Source organism: Equus quagga, chromosome 2, assembly GCF_021613505.1.
Source record: "Equus quagga isolate Etosha38 chromosome 2, UCLA_HA_Equagga_1.0, whole genome shotgun sequence".
Taxonomy (NCBI): domain Eukaryota; kingdom Metazoa; phylum Chordata; class Mammalia; order Perissodactyla; family Equidae; genus Equus; species Equus quagga.
Genome location: NC_060268.1, coordinates 34,835,466 through 34,853,381, shown reverse-complemented (window position 1 = coordinate 34,853,381; position 17,916 = coordinate 34,835,466). Strand labels below are relative to the sequence as shown.

The window sequence follows — 17,916 nt, the reverse complement described above, 5'->3', positions numbered from 1 at the left end:
GATGGGTAAAGTATAAAAATGTTTAGGAATTTGACCTGCTTTCTTTTTCCCTCTCTCTTTTCAGGTTTGCAGAGCATGCCAGGGGACTACGTTTCTCAGGGTGGTCCTATGGGAATGAGTATGGCACAGCCCAGTTACACTCCTCCCCAGATGACCCCACACCCTACTCAATTAAGACATGGACCCCCAATGCATTCTTATTTGCCAAGCCATCCCCACCACCCAGCCATGATGATGCACGGAGGACCCCCTACCCACCCTGGAATGACTATGTCAGCACAGAGTCCCACCATGTTAAATTCTGTAGATCCCAATGTTGGCGGACAGGTTATGGACATTCATGCCCAATAGTATAAGGGAACTCAAGGGAAAAGGAAACACACGCAAAAACTATTTTAAGACTTTCTGAACTTTGACCAGATGTTGACACTTAATATGAAATTCCAGACAGCTGTGATTATTTTTTACTTTTGTCATTTTTCATCAAGCAACAGAGGACCAATGAGACAAGAACACAAATGTGAAATCATGGGCTCACTGAGACAATTCTGTCCATGTAAAGATCCTCTGGAAAAAGACTCCGAGAGTTATAACTACTGTAGTATAAACCATAGGAACTAAGTTAAACTTGTACATTTCTGTTGATCACTCCGTTATGTTGCCTCAAATAGTTTTAGAAGAGAAAAAAAAATATATCCTTGTTTTCCACACTATGTGTGTTGTTCCCAAAAGAATGACTGTTTTGGTTCAGCAGTGAATTCACTATCCAGGAGAGACTGTGGTATATTTTCAGTCTGTTGGGCCAATGAGAAAAGAACCACGCTGGAGACCACGGTGAACATTTGGCTGAACCTCATCCCTCAGACTCCAGCTTCAAGAATGTGTTTTCATGCCCGGCCTTTGTTCCTCCATAAATGTGTCCTTTAGTTTCAAACAGATCTTTATAGTTTGTGCTTCATAAGCCAATTCTTATTATTATTTTGGGGGACTCTTCTTCAGAGAGCTTGCCAATGAAGATTTACAGACAAAGCAGGAGCCTCTTCCAGGAGTTCAAAGCCTTGGCTGTGGACAAAACAATCTTAAGTTGAGCAGCTTTCCTCAACACGAAAAAGTGAATGGTCACTGCACCACAACTAGGACTTTATCAGAAACTCAAAGCTTGGGGGATAAAAAGGAGCAAGAGATTACTGTAACAAACTTCGTACAGAGTTCGGTCTATTAATTGTTTCATGTTAGATATTCTATGTGTTTACCTCAATTGAAAAAAAAAGAATGTTTTTGCTAGTATCAGATCTGCTGTGGAATTGGTATTGTATGTCCATGAATTCTTCCTTTCTCAGCACGTGTTCCTCACTAGAAGAAAATGCTGTTACCTTTAAGCTTTGTCAAATTTACATTAAAATACTTGTATGAGGACTGTGACGTTATGTTAAAAAAAAAGGTGTTAAGTCACAAAATGCGGTAATAAATATTTCATTTTTGATTTTTTGTTAGGCTTTTGTGTTCTTAATAGTTTTAAGGCAAGGTCGCAAAATGCTGACTATCTGTGGTGTTAAAAGTAGGTGATGGTTTTCCCCCAAGAAGCTGAGTATATTTGAAACTTAACTTACCAACAATTTTTAAGGAAACTGTCTATAGCCTTTCAATGTATATTTGGCCTATACATTCTACCAGCAGGAAACTTCTAAAGGTATGAAATTGTCTGTGTGTGTTATGAGCCAGGTTGAAAGCTCACCTTCAACATGCCCAACCTCCTTTTCGGATGCATGATGTTGAAAAAAAATACTTTCAGATAAAGCTTTTCGTGTTCAGCGTCTGCCAGAATAAAGGGCTTCTTCAGGGTTAATTTTACATCATAAGAAATAACTAACGTCTGTGCTCAAGATAATTCATCTGCCTGTGTTTTTTCTGTCTTACTGACTAAAATACTGTTGAATATGTAAATTAAGATTTACATATAGATGTTCATAGATGAGTAAACAACTTCTATGGAGTTCGAAATCCTGAGTTGAAAAGATTAATCACTAATATTTAATATAAATTATATTATGATGTCTTTTTATTTCATACACCTCCATGTGTAGGCATGCTAGTGTGACAATTTGGTGACTAAATTTAAATTTTTTTCAAAACAACAACAAAACAGGCAATATAATGACATTTTCAAAATTTCATGCAACATTCTTGGAAATCTGTGTCATTAGGTAACTGATACTGTACAATGCCTGCTAAAGTGTGCAAAGTAAAAAAAAAAGTATGAGATATTTGCATGCCCCCTCAATTTTTCAAATAACTGTATTCTCCTGGAATTTTGTAATAACTAAATTTTGAATCCTATGTTTAGAAAGGATACTATCATAAACTTTAGCTGGTTGACAGGCAAATAGTTCATTATCTCTGCAAACTTGGAGGAGATCCATAATTGTATCTTATTTGGGGTTCTTCCATCTTTCCATCGCAGACAGCACTAATAGAAGTTATATATAAATGAACAAGGAAAGAAACTTCCATTGTTTGAGTTATATTTAGCTAGGTAGGATTTTTATAAATATGTTTATCCATTTAGTTCACATGCTGCTGTTTAAACATAGAAATAACACCTCACAAAAAGTTAACCGTTAATGGAGAAATTCTATGCCACGTGGAAAAGAGAGAGCTGCCCTCTCATTTGTGTTATACCATTTCACCTGGAGGGGTTTTTTTCTTTGCAAAATTTAAATATTTGTATATTTCTAGTTTAGGTAAACTTTGACAAGTTCTCCAATTATAAATTAACTCTCACATCAGCTGAAAAAAGTTTTTGGCAAAGTTGTTCTTCTTTTCCTCTCAGTAAAGTAGATGCTGCAGGGTTTTCTTGGTGATTAGCTCCTGTTTAGGAAGTGTTTAAAGAAATTACTATTTATTTCACCAGAGTTTAGATTCTAGAGCTCTCTACCTTTGGGTTTAATAAATAAAATCATCTCAGGCTTAGTTTCTTCAACAAACCCACATCCTATCATGTTAACCGCAACCCTCTGAAATATTTGGAGATGAGTAATAATTGTAATAATATTTGTTTACATTTCCTTGCTCAACCCCCCCCCCCCACATGCTAAGACAGAGAGGTGGTAGAGTTGTCCAATTTTTATAACTCTTTTTTTATACCACCTCAGAAGGCACTTGCTCCTATCTCGGGTTTACTATTTAGTATAAAGAGTTCCGATTTGGGTATATTTAAGAAAGACTCAGCTGTCAAAAGCAAAGAAACTGGGAATGGTGTTTTGACAACCATATAGTGTTAAAGGAAATACTGTAGTCTGAATAAAATTGCTTATGTTCTCCAAAACAAGAGTAATATAAAAACACTTTTTATTTATATGGAAAAGCAAAAGCAGAAATAAATTCCAAAGGTTTCCCTTTCTTTAAGAAATTCTGAGAGAACTGCAGTCGCCATCTGTTAAGGGTTGGGAATTGAGCAAGAAGCCACATTTTGAAGGAGAAAAAGAGAGAAAAGACCAGGAAAGTCTGTATCTTCCATCCACCCCTTCTCTCTTCCAGCCCCTCCCCCAGTTCGGTTCCCCCAAGGTCAGCGCCCCCCACTCTCCCCAGCTCACCCTAGTTAGCTTTGCCGAGAAGAGTCCATCAGGATGCTCCTGGCCTCCTCGCCCCTCCCGCCCCCGTGGGCCTGTTAACCCGGAGCAGATTTGGGACGGGAAATGTGGCTAATATCTCTAGCAGCTGTCAGAGGAGGGACCTTCCTTCAAAGGGACTGGACAGGGATCTTCCACAAGTTCCCCATTAGTCTTGCAGACCAGCAATTTGATAAGGAGCCTGGACCTCCGCTGCAAGTTGCCACTGTGTTAGAAGGGCCGGTGTCTGGGTGTCTGGATGCCCGGAGTGGCCCTGGCTTCCCAGCCTCCGCCCCCGCCGCCCAGCGACCAGGGTGGGTGGGGACGTGCGTCAGGGAGCCTGGGACCAGGCAGGGCCGGGCCGGGCCGGGCCGGGGGCGCGCAGTCTCCGCTCTCACCTGGCCTGCGCTTTGCTGGGGTGTGTTAGACAGAGGTAGATGGACCTGCTTCAAATTGATGGGGGTGGGAGAGGGGGGCACCTAACAGCGGCAGTCATCAACCAGGGGCGTCGGGCGCGGTTGTCGAGCTCCCTCCGACGGGCCGGGGCTGGGAGGAAGCTGCGGCACCGGGGAAATGTGGGTCCGATGGGGGAGGCCGGTCGGCTGGTGATGAGAATGGAGACCGTCGGGGCCGTGTTTGAAGGGAGGTTTTAATATTAATAGTTTCGGTGTAGAGACAGAAGGGAGATTGCGTCTACGGCTCCTCGGGGCAGACTCTGGGTGACAGCGATGATGGATGATCCAGCAGAGCCCAACAGCTCCTCCCCTCCAGCCCCAACAGTGTCAAAGCTACTTTAGTTGAAGCTTTAGAAATAAAATAAATAAACAGCATCAGCCCCCCTTACTCTCCATACACCTCCACCCCCACCCCCTGCTTTCCGACATCGATTTATGGATCATTATGAATCAATTACTGCTCTCAATACTTTCCCATTGGCTTAAATAAAACAGTCAAAAGACGAAAACGTGGGGTTCGGTGAGGATTTTTTTTCTCCCCTGACAGGAACAATCGCAAAATCCATTATCTCATAATCAGAGGCACTGGGTTAGGAGGTGAAGAGAAAGGAAGGGGTCGCCCAGTACATAACTGGGCACGGGGGGGGGGGGGGGGGGGGGGGGGGGAAGGGGGGGTCGCCCAGCTGCTGCCTTTGTTCAGATGGGTTCGGTTTGTTTGTTGTTTGGGGTTTTTTGAGCGGGGGGCGCGGTGGGGGACCCGCTTGAGAATAAGATGCCTACAGGTTTTGTAACCTAATTATTTAACTCCTTGGGAGAAACCTCTTTGCATGTGTGTCTCGGCAAACATAAGATGTTGTTGGTAGTGAGGTCGCACATGGGAAAAGGTGTGGAGGAACGGGTCCGTGTGGAGGGCAGATTTTCACTTTGTTGTGAGCAACTGTGCGAGGGTTTGCTGCTGGGAAGGGGGATTCGCCCTCCCGCACGCCCTCCTCTCTCCCCGCGGTTGGCTGTTTTTGTCGTTGGAACTGGTTGGGATCTGGGACCGGCCGCCCCCGGTCGCCCCCACCCCCACCTCGGCCGCCCGAGGCTTTTCTCCCCTCTCCTGCCCCTTCCGCGGCGGTGTCGAGGTTCTCTAGGTGTTTCTATGACTACATTGTGTGTGTGGGAGGGTCAGATGTGGGGGTTGCCCGCGAGAGGGCCGTTCCTGGGCGATCATTTATCAATGTCACCCACATAATGATTCTCTCTGCAGCCTCCTATTGATGAGGATAATTACATTAGCTCAGAGTGACTGATCAATGAAAAACCACCACACAAAAACTTCTTTACTCCTCTATAATACCAAAAACCGATACAGAAATAACATAGAAAGCCTGATTTTCTTTCCCTTCTCTGTCCACCAATGGATTCTGCCCCCTCCCCCCAAAAAGGACGGGAGAGTAAAGTAAGAAAATAGACCCAGGTTTGTTTCGTTTAAAGGAGGATGCAATTTTGCCCGTGAATGCATTTTCTCTAAATGTGTTGGCTTTATTCCTTCTTTGGTAAAGAATATCAACGGATTTACTGATGTGAGTTGCTTTTCGACTGGTCTATGGTTTTCCGTTCTGTTTTATTTCTTTTCTCCCCTTTGGGGGCTTTTTTTTTTTTTCTGCTTCAAAAAAAAGAAGACAATTCTTTTATAAATAACTGGAAAAGGAAATTAGTCTAGGTCCTCTTTTTTTTCTTAAGCGTTTGCCTAAGTCGGGTTATCTTTTGTCTTTATCACTTCATAAAGTAGCACAATTAAAGATGTGATGTTGCATGTGTATAAAGGGTGGATCCGTAATACAGCGACATTATATGCTATATTCTCGCCTGAAAGTTTGCAGCTAAATTACGATTTCGCTTTTTCTAGACTTAAAAATCAATATTTTCTCAATTAAAGGGAATTTTAATGCTTTACTTGCGAGTTGTTAAAGGCGCTGTAAATTTTATTGTAATGCTTCTTGGCTTCGGAGTAGATGCAGGAGGAGACCGGTTGATTCTCGTGGTCTTTTTCCTCTCAAAACAACCTAGTCCAGGAACATCCAGTGTGTCAGATCAAATCCAAGCAACAAAGGTAAGAAGGGTCCTGAGAGGGACGGGGCACAGGGTGGGGAGCCCTCCAGGGGAGCCCCCAGCGCCAGAGGCCATTGTCTTGTATATTTTCACCTCTCTGTGTCCCGCCTCCTGAAAGTGACAGAAGTGTCCATTTTACTCTAATCTTTCTCAAAGAGGAGCACGTTCGACTCCCATCTGCTCTGTGATGGTCAGAAAAGAAGCTGCATTTGGGGAGCATTCCAGACTCTTCCCGACGTCCCCCCTTCTCTCTTTCCTTTCCTTATTTCGCCAGAATTTAACTCGGAACTGGTTCTTTTACAAATTCTGCTGTATTTGCTATGTGTTGTGGCCTCTCTGTCAGAACTCCTTCCCCACCCTCAAGAGCACTCCCTGTTTACAGATGTTTTCTCCTTCCACTCGTCCCACCTAGTAAAAGTTCCCGCAGAGAATTAACTGTGGTGTGTTAATAGCCCAGGTGTGCTGCTGCTCTCTCCTGCAAAGCTGAACCCTGGTAAGGTGGAGAACGGCCTTGGACTAATGCTGGAGAGCAGCTCTAGGCCGGCAGAAGCTCAAAGACTTGAGAATTGCAGGCCCAGGGAAGCAAGGTAGTGAAACCTCCAGAATGTAAGGCAGAGAGGAAGGTAAGAAAATGAGCCTAGAATGGAACCTAATAAGAGAAGAATAGGCGAGGCAGAAAAATGAGCCTTTGGGACCTCTTTGTAATTGAAAAAGAAATAATAATGAAGGGAAATTGAATATCTAAAGCTTGCTATTAAATTTTTTTTCAACCCCATGCCTGTTTAAGAACAAGTCCTCAGAGATGCCAGGAAGGGCCTGAGTTTCCAAATGGAACTGCTCACAAAGTTCCTTTGCAGTTCCCTCTTCAGTTAATTTGGTGGGAATGAGAAGACCAAGGAGAGGGCTGTGTGTGTGGTGTACCAAGGGCTTGTGTGACAGCATGATGGGAAGGGCACCTAGATATAATGAGGCTGCTGTTTTAAGCTGAATAGAGGAGGGGGGAATAGAGAAAAAGCCACACAACACCCCAATGCACTTCAAAATAATTCTCACCTACCTGTCTTTCTTTTTCACTAGAACCAAACACTATCAAATATTATACATAAGTGGGGGAAATTTCTAGTTCATCGTCTTTTGTCTGTAGACCCACCAGATTGATCCCCTTCCCTTAGATTCCTGACATGTAAGCCTAGACCACAGCCTTTTTATCAAGTGAGTGGGGCTTTGTTAATGTATTTTGTACTTTTCTGCTTTCAGTCTAAGTTTGTCGCTTTGGAAGAAGGAGGGGTGCAAGAAAGGAGGGGGAGGGGAGCAGAGCACAAAGACTTTATCTAGTTCTCACCAAGCAGGTTTCAAAATAGGAACTTGTTGGTGGGGGGGGGGGGGGAGAAAGAATGAAAAAAAAATAAAGAGGGGGTGAGAATTGTTTATCACAACAGGTTTACTTGTGTGGAAGAGGGGTGATTCTGTGAATATTTTTCCCTTTGAGGATTCTGTTTGTTTCATATTGAAACATTTTCCAATTTTAATCCTTTAGCAGACAAAACGTCCATATAAATATGACATGGGCCATTGGCGAAAAAACGAACTTAAACTCGGTGCTCCGAGAGGAGGGGGTGTGGGGAGGAGAGAGGGTCTTTCTGATTAATAACTAGCAGGGTAATGTTGAGGGCTTTTTCTGCCCGATTGCCTTTTTGAATTAGAGCCGATTTCTTCACACTTCAATAGTGCCTGTCTCCTTTAAAATGACTGGCAGATTTGTTTCTCTTTTTTTCTCTCCCTGAGACTTAATGATGTAAATTTTCTAATTAGTTAAATCATATTGCTTAAAGGCCTAATATTTACCGTGTAAGAAGTGATCATCCTGATTTGGACCTCTCGAAATATTCCGAGAAATACATTTGGCTTTTAGGGTGAGATTTGAGGGAGGACGAAGCTCTCTTACGGGAAGCAGTTTAGAGGAGAGAAGCCGCGGACCCGGCAACATGTTAAATTAATAGTTGAAGTTGAGCTGGGCTCACACCCCAAGTCCGCTTTTATTTTTCAATCCCCGAAGATTTAATTGGCAGCCCTCAGGCCGGGCGATCTGATATTTTCTCATTAGTTTCCCATCACTAATCTTGAGGGTTAGATTGGCTTTAAGGTTGTCAACATTTGACCAATTTTATTTAAGGAAAAAAAAAAATCACGCTTTGTGGCTCCGGGATGTGAAATCTGCAAATAAATCCTGCTTGGATCAGCGGAACTAACAGGCAAAAAAAATGTTGACTATTCATCGTCGCATTTAATAAGTTGCATTAATGTATATTTCAAGGCTAGGGAGAGGGATTATACATGTGGTGCATAGATGCAGATGAAAAGAGGTTGATGGTGAGGGGCGTGCACTCTAAGTGGGGTGGGTAGGTAAAGTGAGACGTAGGTACATTTCGTACAGAGGGTAAATAACCCAAGTGGAATAACTGTTGAGGGTTTAGGAGCTACAGTCCCCCCTCCCCTTCCTTTTGCAGCTGCGTGAAACTGCAAAGCCTGTCTTGCAGCTCTGAGTAGCTCGGCTGTCTCGTCCAGAGATAACATCAGAGCGCCCCCTGCTGGCCAGCGAAGCAGAACGCTGCGGGTCAGCCCCCTGCGAAGCAAATCGTGTTTTTCTGCGCCCCTGGCCCCCCTTCACCGACTCCTTCCCCTACCCCAACCTCGGTTCTCCAGGAAAACCCCGCGGCAGGGGAATAGCTTGTCAAGGCTGAACATTTAAATGAATAAATGATAAAAATAATAATAAAATACGAAGGAACCCCCACCTTCACTTGGCCTTCGGGGAATAAACTATCAGATGACTAGGAAAGGGACACATTTTCTTTTTCTAAATCTCTTTATTCTCTGGTTTTTGCTGTGGTTGGTTTGTTTCTGCAGAACGGTAGATTCTGAGTCCAAGGAAATGTTTTAAAGAGATGCTGCAGCAGTTTTTACAAAATGGATATCTGATGAGGAAAGAGGCCGATAAAGTACAATATTTTACAGCCTCGCAAAATAAAACTCCCCGGGAACTCGCACTATTTCAGGAAAGTCCCGAGGAATCGGAATTCAGAACCTTGTTTTGAATGACCCTTTCCTTGCCCGCAAAGAAATAGCTGCCCCTGCCCGATCTTTTTTTTTTTTTTTTTTGCAAAATAGAGAAGATGTTTAAAAGTTGTCACCGTACCTACCTACCTACACACACAAGCATACACACGTATACTGGTCTTTTCTCCGAGTGTTCCTGTTCTTTCTTCGCCCGTGCTTCTTAGTTTTGCTGGAAACGGAAAGGGTAGTCGAAGTGCACCAAAATAAACCACCACTGTCTTTGCCACTTGATCTTCTTCTGGTGCTTCACGTCAAATGCAAGGTGTGGGACTGGTACGATTTGAGAGTGTTTGGGTTATTTTTCAACTGTTTCGGTGCATACAGACATTTCCTCGGCTTCCCAATCAATCTTCAGGGGATTGATGAGCGCTCTTACGCGAGGGCGCACAGGTAACGAAGCTGGGGCCATCTCGGGCTGGCAGACGCCCCGACTCCACCGCCAGCCTCGACTCCTGGGAAAGGCGCTGGCCGAGCAGCCCTGACTCCGAAAAGTCTTCTGACCACTGCTAGACCCCACTTAAAGACTGTCAATCTGCAATGCGGAACGACTTTAGTTTGTGGGGAGTTTGGGGGTTTGCTTTTTGAAGTCCGGGATGGCGGGATTTTGTGAAAACAGCTCTCCGAAATGAGGCGCGGGGGAAGGAGGACCGGGCAGGGAGGGTGGCAGGGGAAAGGTAGGTCTCTTGTTCATTTCTTGCCAGGGTACCAGGACCTTCTAGTTTAAAACTCCGTTCTCTTCCCTCGCTTCTCGCTAGAAACCCCTGTGTCACGCCTTCTCTAACTCTCCTCTTTGGGGACGCTCTGGGACCGAGAGCCGGGGTCTTCAGGGAACGAACGCTCCCGGGGCAAGGCGGAGGCAGCCCGCGTCTTCGCGCCAGTGGAGTGATGCCTCAGTCGGGTTGTGTTTGACGAACCGCTGGGGCTACTGTGACAACGAAGGTAAAGTTAAATATTTATACTCCAAGTTGTTCTCATTATTTTTTTGTCTGTTTTGAAGAAGTTCAGTGCTTTCCAACTTACTTTAAACATAAATCCTGCTCTGGGGGAAGCAGAATTTGCCGCCTGCCACTAGAGTTGACTTTTGGAAAGGTCTTCATTAAGCTCAGAAATGGAAGGGAAGTTATCTGCAAACAATATTGGTTCATTTAAATATATATGTATATATACATATATAACACATATTTTATATATCTATATCTATTTACCTATCATAAAGAAAAGGAAGCAAGTGTCCTCCATTGTAGCTGAATCCAAATAAAACTCTTTCCAGTAAGATACTCTTATAGATGAAGAAAATATGAAAATCTCATTGTGTTTGTCTCAGTTGGACTTAATGAAATTTGGAGACATTGACAGTTTGGTCAATGGTCTAAGTAAATTAATGCAAAGGTCCTTAGGAAGAGACCATAAAACCTCTGGCCATTAATCTTACAGCACTTGAAGATTATGATTAAAAGAATGGGATCAGGAAGCATTATCATCTCAAATAGCTGTTAACTGTCTCCACCCCCTTATTGTGGCAACAAAATAAACTCACCACCAGGAAAGGTGTTTCTTCCTTTTTTATCCTTGTTTTTGTTTTGCTTTAAGGGCAAAGAAAAGAGAACAGAAGCAAAGAAAACCATCTCAAAAGTCTTGCATTTGCTGCTGTTAAAAGGCTGCTGTTCATTTCTGATTTCCTCATCTTTTGCTACAAAGGAAAAAGATATTGAATGATGTGTCTCCATTTGATGAGAAGAAAACACTAACAACAGTGAAGGTGCATTTGTTTTATTTTCTTTTTCCCTGGAAGAAATATTTTTAATATCCATCCATTTAGCGAGTTGAAAGCTGTGGAGATGTAAAAGATGTTCGCTTGTCCACATCTATTCACCGGCTTTCGTCACTTGAATTTTGTAGGCTTTTGTGTCAAATAGAAATTATGGAAAAGAGAATTAGACACTTGCCAAGGAGCAACAATATTATACACTTTCAAGTAAATTCCACTTAATCCTGTATTTGAGTACTGAGTTGGGGGCGATACTATTTTCCCCTAATAAACCTCAAAGCCCTCATTAGACATAGAGAAAGAGGAGTGAGAACTCTATTACTGGGCATTCTGACAAAAATGGAAGCAGTGCCTCTCTGCGCCCAGAGCCCTAGAAAAGGACACCCCCCCAAATATGCAAAAGCCGTTGTGTTTTCTTTTAGAACCCTTAGTTGGGCAGACCTTTCCGAGAAACACACAGTAATTAACATTTAAAAAAGCAAAATGCTGAAACGAAGGGCGGTGGCTAACAGAAAAATAAACCATGCTAAAAATTCTTCAAACCCTGCAAATTTCCAGATGCCACAGAAAATCAATGTAAACGCACACCCCTCCTAACTGAGCAGACAGCTCTCCTGCCGGGTGATGTTTCCAGCTGAAAGTGGAGTTGGAGATCCCACCTCCGCTGGAGCAATGGGAGATGTTGTCCTGAGGCTATCAGGAGGGGAGGTAGGGGGTGTCGCCCCCCCACCCCAGCCTGCGCTTCCCACCTGTTCCCTCTTCCCCCGCTGGGGCGCGGGAGAGGGGAGAAGCTGGGCGGATGCGGCCCCGAGTCTCCAAGGGATCTCGCAAGCTGAGGCTCCTACCAAACCGAGCAGGAAGCCCCATGAGGCCCCTGGAGGCCGAAGGTCCGGCCAAAGGGACGCAGGTTCCCGGTCCGAGGCCGGTGTAACTGCCTGCCGAGTCCCGGAGCCAGGCTCCCGTGCCTGGGTGGACAAAAGGCTCATAGGCCACGTTGGTCCCGGAGCGAGTGTGAAATGCAATGGAGAAGGACAGTCTCCCCGTGCGCTAGGGAATGTGTGTGTATGTGTGTGTGTGTGTGTAACACGTCCACTGGGAGCGGGCCTCTGGCCGCAGACGTCAGCTGGGGTAGTTCACCCCAGCGACTCCCCGGGCCCTGAATCCACACCTTCCCCTGGCCCCCACCCTCTGCCACAGCCATCCCTCCTCCCCCGGCCCCGCCCCAGCTCCCTAGACCCCAGGCCACGCCTGCATAGGTGTGGTGCCGTTAACTGGAAAGCGCCTGAGAAAAGATCCACCGGGAGTGGGGGGAGGGATTGGGAAGAAAGATGGTCCTTCCAGAGCTCAGACATCCCTATCTTCGAGTAATTGTCATCACACTCAATCTTTTCACCCTGACCTACAGTATCCAAAAAGCAGAGAGTGATTCGCGGGAAAATCGGGTTTAGGAGAACGTCGGGGTTTGACGCGGGCTCTTGAGACCTGCGCAGGCTTTGCTTAGATTCAAAAGTATGATTTTAATTTTCTTAATGACGCGCGCTCTAGAGCTCAGCTGGTAATGGCTGTGCTGAGTTTAATAGACTTCTGTCGAACAGAAAAAGACGGATAACTATTGGTTATAAGTAATCTGCTCTAATGCAATTATTTTCCCAGGTTCGAATGTCATTGTGAGGAGAGGGCAGGAGTGAATTAGGGCCCCGGGGACCGCGGACGCGGGGCGAGGAGACGGCCTGAAATACGAGCCCAACCTGTTTTGTGAGATGCACTTGGGTTTGGGGGTCGAGGTCGGAGGCTTCAAAGCCCTTGGACCGCACGTGTGAAAACCTCTCTGTCTCTGCTCTCTCTTTCTGCCCTCCTCCCTCTCCTCTCTCCTCCTTTGGTCCCTCTCTCCATTTCTCCTTCTTTTCTCTCTAGCTCTCTCTTCCCCTTTCTCCTCACCTCTCCTAGAGTTAATCTGAATTTCCTTTGCCCCTCCTCTATTTTGGGTGTCTTTGTGTATTTCACGCAGATCCATTAAGTCCAAAGTATAAGTTCACGCTCACACAGAAGTAGACTCTTGGGCTGTGTCAACCCATTCACCTTTTGAAATCCAATAGAACTGGAATGTTTAAGATATTGGTGATGCCGTGTACACACACGTAGGCAATGTATCAGGAGGATTATTTCTATCCAAACACAGAGCCAATCCAGGTCACTATCCAAAAGTAGCCCCATCTTAGCTCTAACACAAATTGTCACTTGTGGCAGTTTTTTTTATTTGGAATTATCCAAACTGTTCTTGGATCTCCACTTCCCTTTGCCTGGTAAACACAAACCCAGGCAAACGTTGCTTTAAAACATAAAAATAATCAACCCGATCTATAATTTTCATTCTTAGAGAAAACAAGCCAAATTGGTGTGAGGAAAGCCTTGCGTTCTGGCCTAGATGAAGGGTTTGAAGGCAGGTGGGCCCGCAGGCCAGAGGGGTGAGCACCGGGCACCCGGCCCAGCTCTCCTGTCTGTCCACCTCTACGAACCGCCGCTCCAGCCCCTCTGTGCCCGACAGCCTCTCTCTCTGAGTCCTGGGGAACAAAGAAAGTTCTTGGGACTGAGCACAAAAAGGGTTAAATGAAGCCTGAGTTACAGGTGTCTGCTCTGGTCCAGCCAGGTTAGGCGAGTGTAGCTGGCTTTGGTGTGTCTTTGACTTGAGTTTCACAGAACGATTTGGTCTACAGTTCCTTAGCCTTGTGCATTCTGTCTCTCTCTGTCTTTGTGTTCTGTCTCTCTCTTTCTCCTCCCTCCCTTCCTCCCCTCTTCTTCCCGCTCTCCTTCCTTCTCTTTGTTAGGCTCCGACCTAGGCACCCTGCATGAAAACGTTGGCAAAGCTCTGTAATTACTGCCTTCTCTTCTCTGACCCAATCCTACCCTATTTCTCCGCGCCTCTGCAGCCACGCCTCAAAAAAGAGAAAGGAAGAACATCAAAACAAAAACTCACTTGCAAAATTCCTCAGGTCCCCTTGGCTGAGGAAGGGCACAATTGGTGCCCGGGAGCAAGAACTTGGGGTGCGGTGGGGAGCGAGGCCCCTTGCTGCTTGGGGTGGTGCCAAGGACACCCACCTGCTGGGTGGGGGGTGGGTAAGGGGTGCGCTTTTCACCTTCCTCTTGCCCCTTGCTCTTCCCGGGCTTCTGGGAAAGGAATTAGGAAGAGATCCAGTCTTCATGTCCCAACCACTCCCAGGACTTGGAGAAATAGAGCAGGGCGGGCACCTCCCAGCTGCCGCGGTGTGACTGCCTGGGGTTGACAGGCGAGACAGTCTGCGACCAGAAGAGCTGCGACCCATCTAAAGCCTTCCACCTCCAGTGCCCTTTACAGATAGACAAGGTCGCTAGGCAGTGCTCAGGCCTGGCCGCTGGAGCATCAGTCCACTCCAGCAGCCTCTGCTGGGACGAGGTGGTGAGCGCCGCTATGGGACTTCAGGTGGCTCCGGGGATGGAAGGCCTGCCTTTGGCTCCAGGCTCTGATTTGGAACCAGAGAAGGGGGGACTGTCAGTGTCTCTCTCTCTTTCTCTCCATTTGTCTCTCTCTCTCTCTCTCCCTCTCTCTCGTGGATGAAGTCCCTCTGTCATCTCCCTGTTATCCCTTCAAGGGCTCCCCTCCAGGAACACTGCTGTGTGGTGTGTTTTTGGTGACCTAGGTCAGCAACAGCAAAGACCCAGAAAGCCTCCGCAAGCTTTAGGTGGGTCCAATTCTGCTTTGAGAAGTCAGTGGGAGAGGAGAGGGAAGAGATTCTATTTCCCAATAGTGAGTTTTCCAAGATCCCCTTCAGCCGAGCTGAGTTGAGAAGGGCTTAGTAGAGAGTAAGCAAAAGCTAATTACCCACCACCCCCACCCCATCCTCCTCAGGAAGAAATCTGGGCAGAGAAAGAATCACAACTCCAGAACCAGCTGAGAACTCCTTGCAAAGATGTCCTGAAATCCCAGCCTGTGCCGCTGGCCCAGAGTCTGTGGGCTCTCTGAGGCCATCTTACCCCAGAAGCAGCTGGCTGGATTAGGTCTGGGGGAACATAAAGGGGCCCAGTCAGTTGGGTTTGCTCCTCCCTCATTTCTTCCTCTATTTTAAACATCAATAAAGTAAAACATTTTTTCTTGCAGTAAATCAAATGTGTAATTATATTTACATAGAATTAAGGCGTAAAAATTAAAGTATAGACTGTGCTTAGACATTTTTAAAGGCCTGCCCTGAACGTGACATGCTTTCGTAGAACAAGACACGTAAATATAAACTTTAAGGATAAAGAACCCTCAGAGTGTCGATGTCCTCTTCACCGCCTTCACATAAACAATAGGAGGGTGTCTCAAGAATATCACAGGCGACAAGAGCTCCTAAAACAAGCTCACCAGTACACAGAAATAACACAGTACTGCATCTTTAAAGCAAGTTCCTCTAAAAGAAAGTTAGAAAGTTAGTCAAATACCTTCTGCTTGCTTATTTCACCAGGTCTCTTCATTTGAATACACATTAAATAATCTGCTCACAAGGGGGATATTGCAAACGAGGGCAGTCTTTATACTTGCAGCTTACCCATCGGCCTTAGGACGCTGGAACGTTCGAGTGCAGTGTAAATAGAATAAGGTCACAGGTGATTGACAAGTTCAAGTTACTTAGCTCAATTATCAAAATTTTATTTCTAAATTATGTTCAATTTGATTTTCTTGCTTTGCTATAAATGACCTTAGAAAATCCAATGGGAGTGGGCCATTTACACCACGTCCCAGGGACCATGATTTATTTGTAAAGCCATTTTGAGATGTCTGCCTCCTTCAGTGTTTCTGTGGAGACCAAGTCCTTACTATTGGGTTTAGAAACACAGCAATCAGGCTCATTCCAAGGCAGTCACTTTAAAGACACAACAATCACTAAATTTGGACAACTTTCTAAAATAGCTCTATATTTCTAAACTGCAGGCAGAACCTGCAGACTGTAGAATCTAATTCTCTGGATACTGGTATGCTGTATTCAATGTCCATCTAACCAAACAACAGATAAGGGAGCACTTTGTAAATATATACCCGACAATTCACTTTCAACATCATGTCTCAAAGTTCTCCTATGCATTATTTAACAGATAACGACGCTCTTCAGATCAAGGCTCATGCCGCCACATCTGGAAATGCTTCCTTTGCCCCCCAGCCCCCAGCCACCAGTGAGAGAACGAGCTGAAGCCTCTCCTTCCCCCATTATATGATAGCATCAGCTTTTAATCAGCGAGAGGCAGTCCTATTTAAATTTACAGGATGACTCTTTATTTCATTTATCTTTTCTTTTGGAGGAAAGTGAAACAAGAGCACCACCCTTATTAATTATAAGATTGATGGGGTGAAAAAAGCCAAATGAATTTGGCTTGCAAATTATTAGCAGAGGTATGAATATTTATGACTGTGCCAGGAACTGCAGTCATGAACTCTGGGTATCAAGCCTGGGAGACAGTCAGACCAATGCATTCAGTGAGGGTTCAATCTCCCCAAATCTGACATGACATAAATGGAAACTGCTAAATTAGACTCAGGGTGGGCTCTCATCAAATCAATTCCTTTTTTTGGGGGGGGGGGCTGATCTCGCTAAACATGAACTTACATCTAGTGGCCTCTAGCATGAACTTTAAAGATCTTTTAAAGTGAAAGCAAATACCTATAAGTTTTGTGAAAAAAAATCTATATTTCTGCTTTTTCCACTTGATATGCATTTATGTTTCAAAGCAAGTTTATCTGTAAAATATTTGTGGCATACATTTTAAAAATTTAAAGCTATTTTTATTCAGTGTGAAAATATTGGAAACCTAAAATATCCTGGGTATAAAAATGATTTAAATAGACAGAATCTAAGTGAGATGCCGACAGAAATGAGAAGGGGAAAGAAAACGGCAATGGAAGAGAGACGAGAAGACAAGCTTTCTCTCTCTTTCTTTGTTTTCCTTTTTCTGCACCAGAAAAGTGGAGAAAGAAAGGTCAAGGTAGAATGGGAAAGCGTGAAAACAAGGATTTAATAATTCAGTAAAAGACAAACTATATCTTCCTCTTTTTCTCTTCTTGATTACACATTTAAGAGTTTTGTAGTGCTTTGGCGAAGGGGCTGAGGGTTTGAGGCTTAATGGAGTCCAACTGCCATGGTATCTCAACACTGGTTTCTTTTCCATAAAAGAGTCATTGAGTAGGGGCTGACCCAATCCTGTTAAAATAGTTTATTCTGACATCAGAGCCAGCTTAGCACATACATTTTGAAAAGGAAGACAAGTTGTTTTCAAAACAGAAATGCTAAGCATTCTAAAAAGCGCAAGCAATTTAAAAAATGCTCCTCAAATTTTCTGAAAAACTCCCAACTACATATATATATTTTTTCACAATTGTAAGTGGGTATTTGTGCTAAATTGATGCTTTATGTATATCCTGTCTCAATTTGTCTGTTCTCTGTAAGGATATAATTTTTTTTAAAGAAGCTATACCACTAACAACAATTTACTTAAATTCACAAACCTTGAAATTGATGCATCTCCTATCAATCACACTCAGTAGATAGAGTAAAACACATTCAACATTTGTATATCAATAGTGGCACACACACAAATCTGTTTTGTTCAATTTAAATGCTCTTCAACATGTCATCTCATATTTTTCTGGAACGTGTTATGGGTTAGTCATCCTGTTTCGGCTGATTGTTAAATCCTTAACCTAATGAGAATTCAAAATAGAATATTTACTTGTCATGGATTTCAGAGCTGAAAGGTGGGCTTTTGGGATAATTTGGTCAACCCCTCTCATCTTTTGGACAAAGAATTGAAGGTTTAAAGATGGCAACTGGGGCCCGGCCCCATGGCAGAGTGGTTAAGTTCGTGC

General features: G+C 44.4%; 1 protein-coding gene across 9 annotated transcripts in view; it reads left to right on the top strand.

Annotated features, from left to right (window-relative positions):
- Positions 1-1,488, top strand: part of MEIS2 (Meis homeobox 2) — a 202,517-nt gene extending 201,029 nt beyond the window's left edge. For 5 of the 9 annotated variants that reach the window (XM_046654220.1, XM_046654219.1, XM_046654217.1 and 2 more), the window contains one exon: positions 65-1,488. In XM_046654220.1, coding sequence (XP_046510176.1) covers positions 65-351 — 287 coding nt within the window. In that variant the 3' untranslated portion in view covers positions 352-1,488. The remainder of the gene's footprint in view (positions 1-64) is intronic. The other 4 variants (XM_046654224.1, XM_046654222.1, XM_046654223.1 and 1 more) reach the window with 1 other exon arrangement.
- Positions 1,489-17,916: the final 16,428 nt, after the last annotated feature.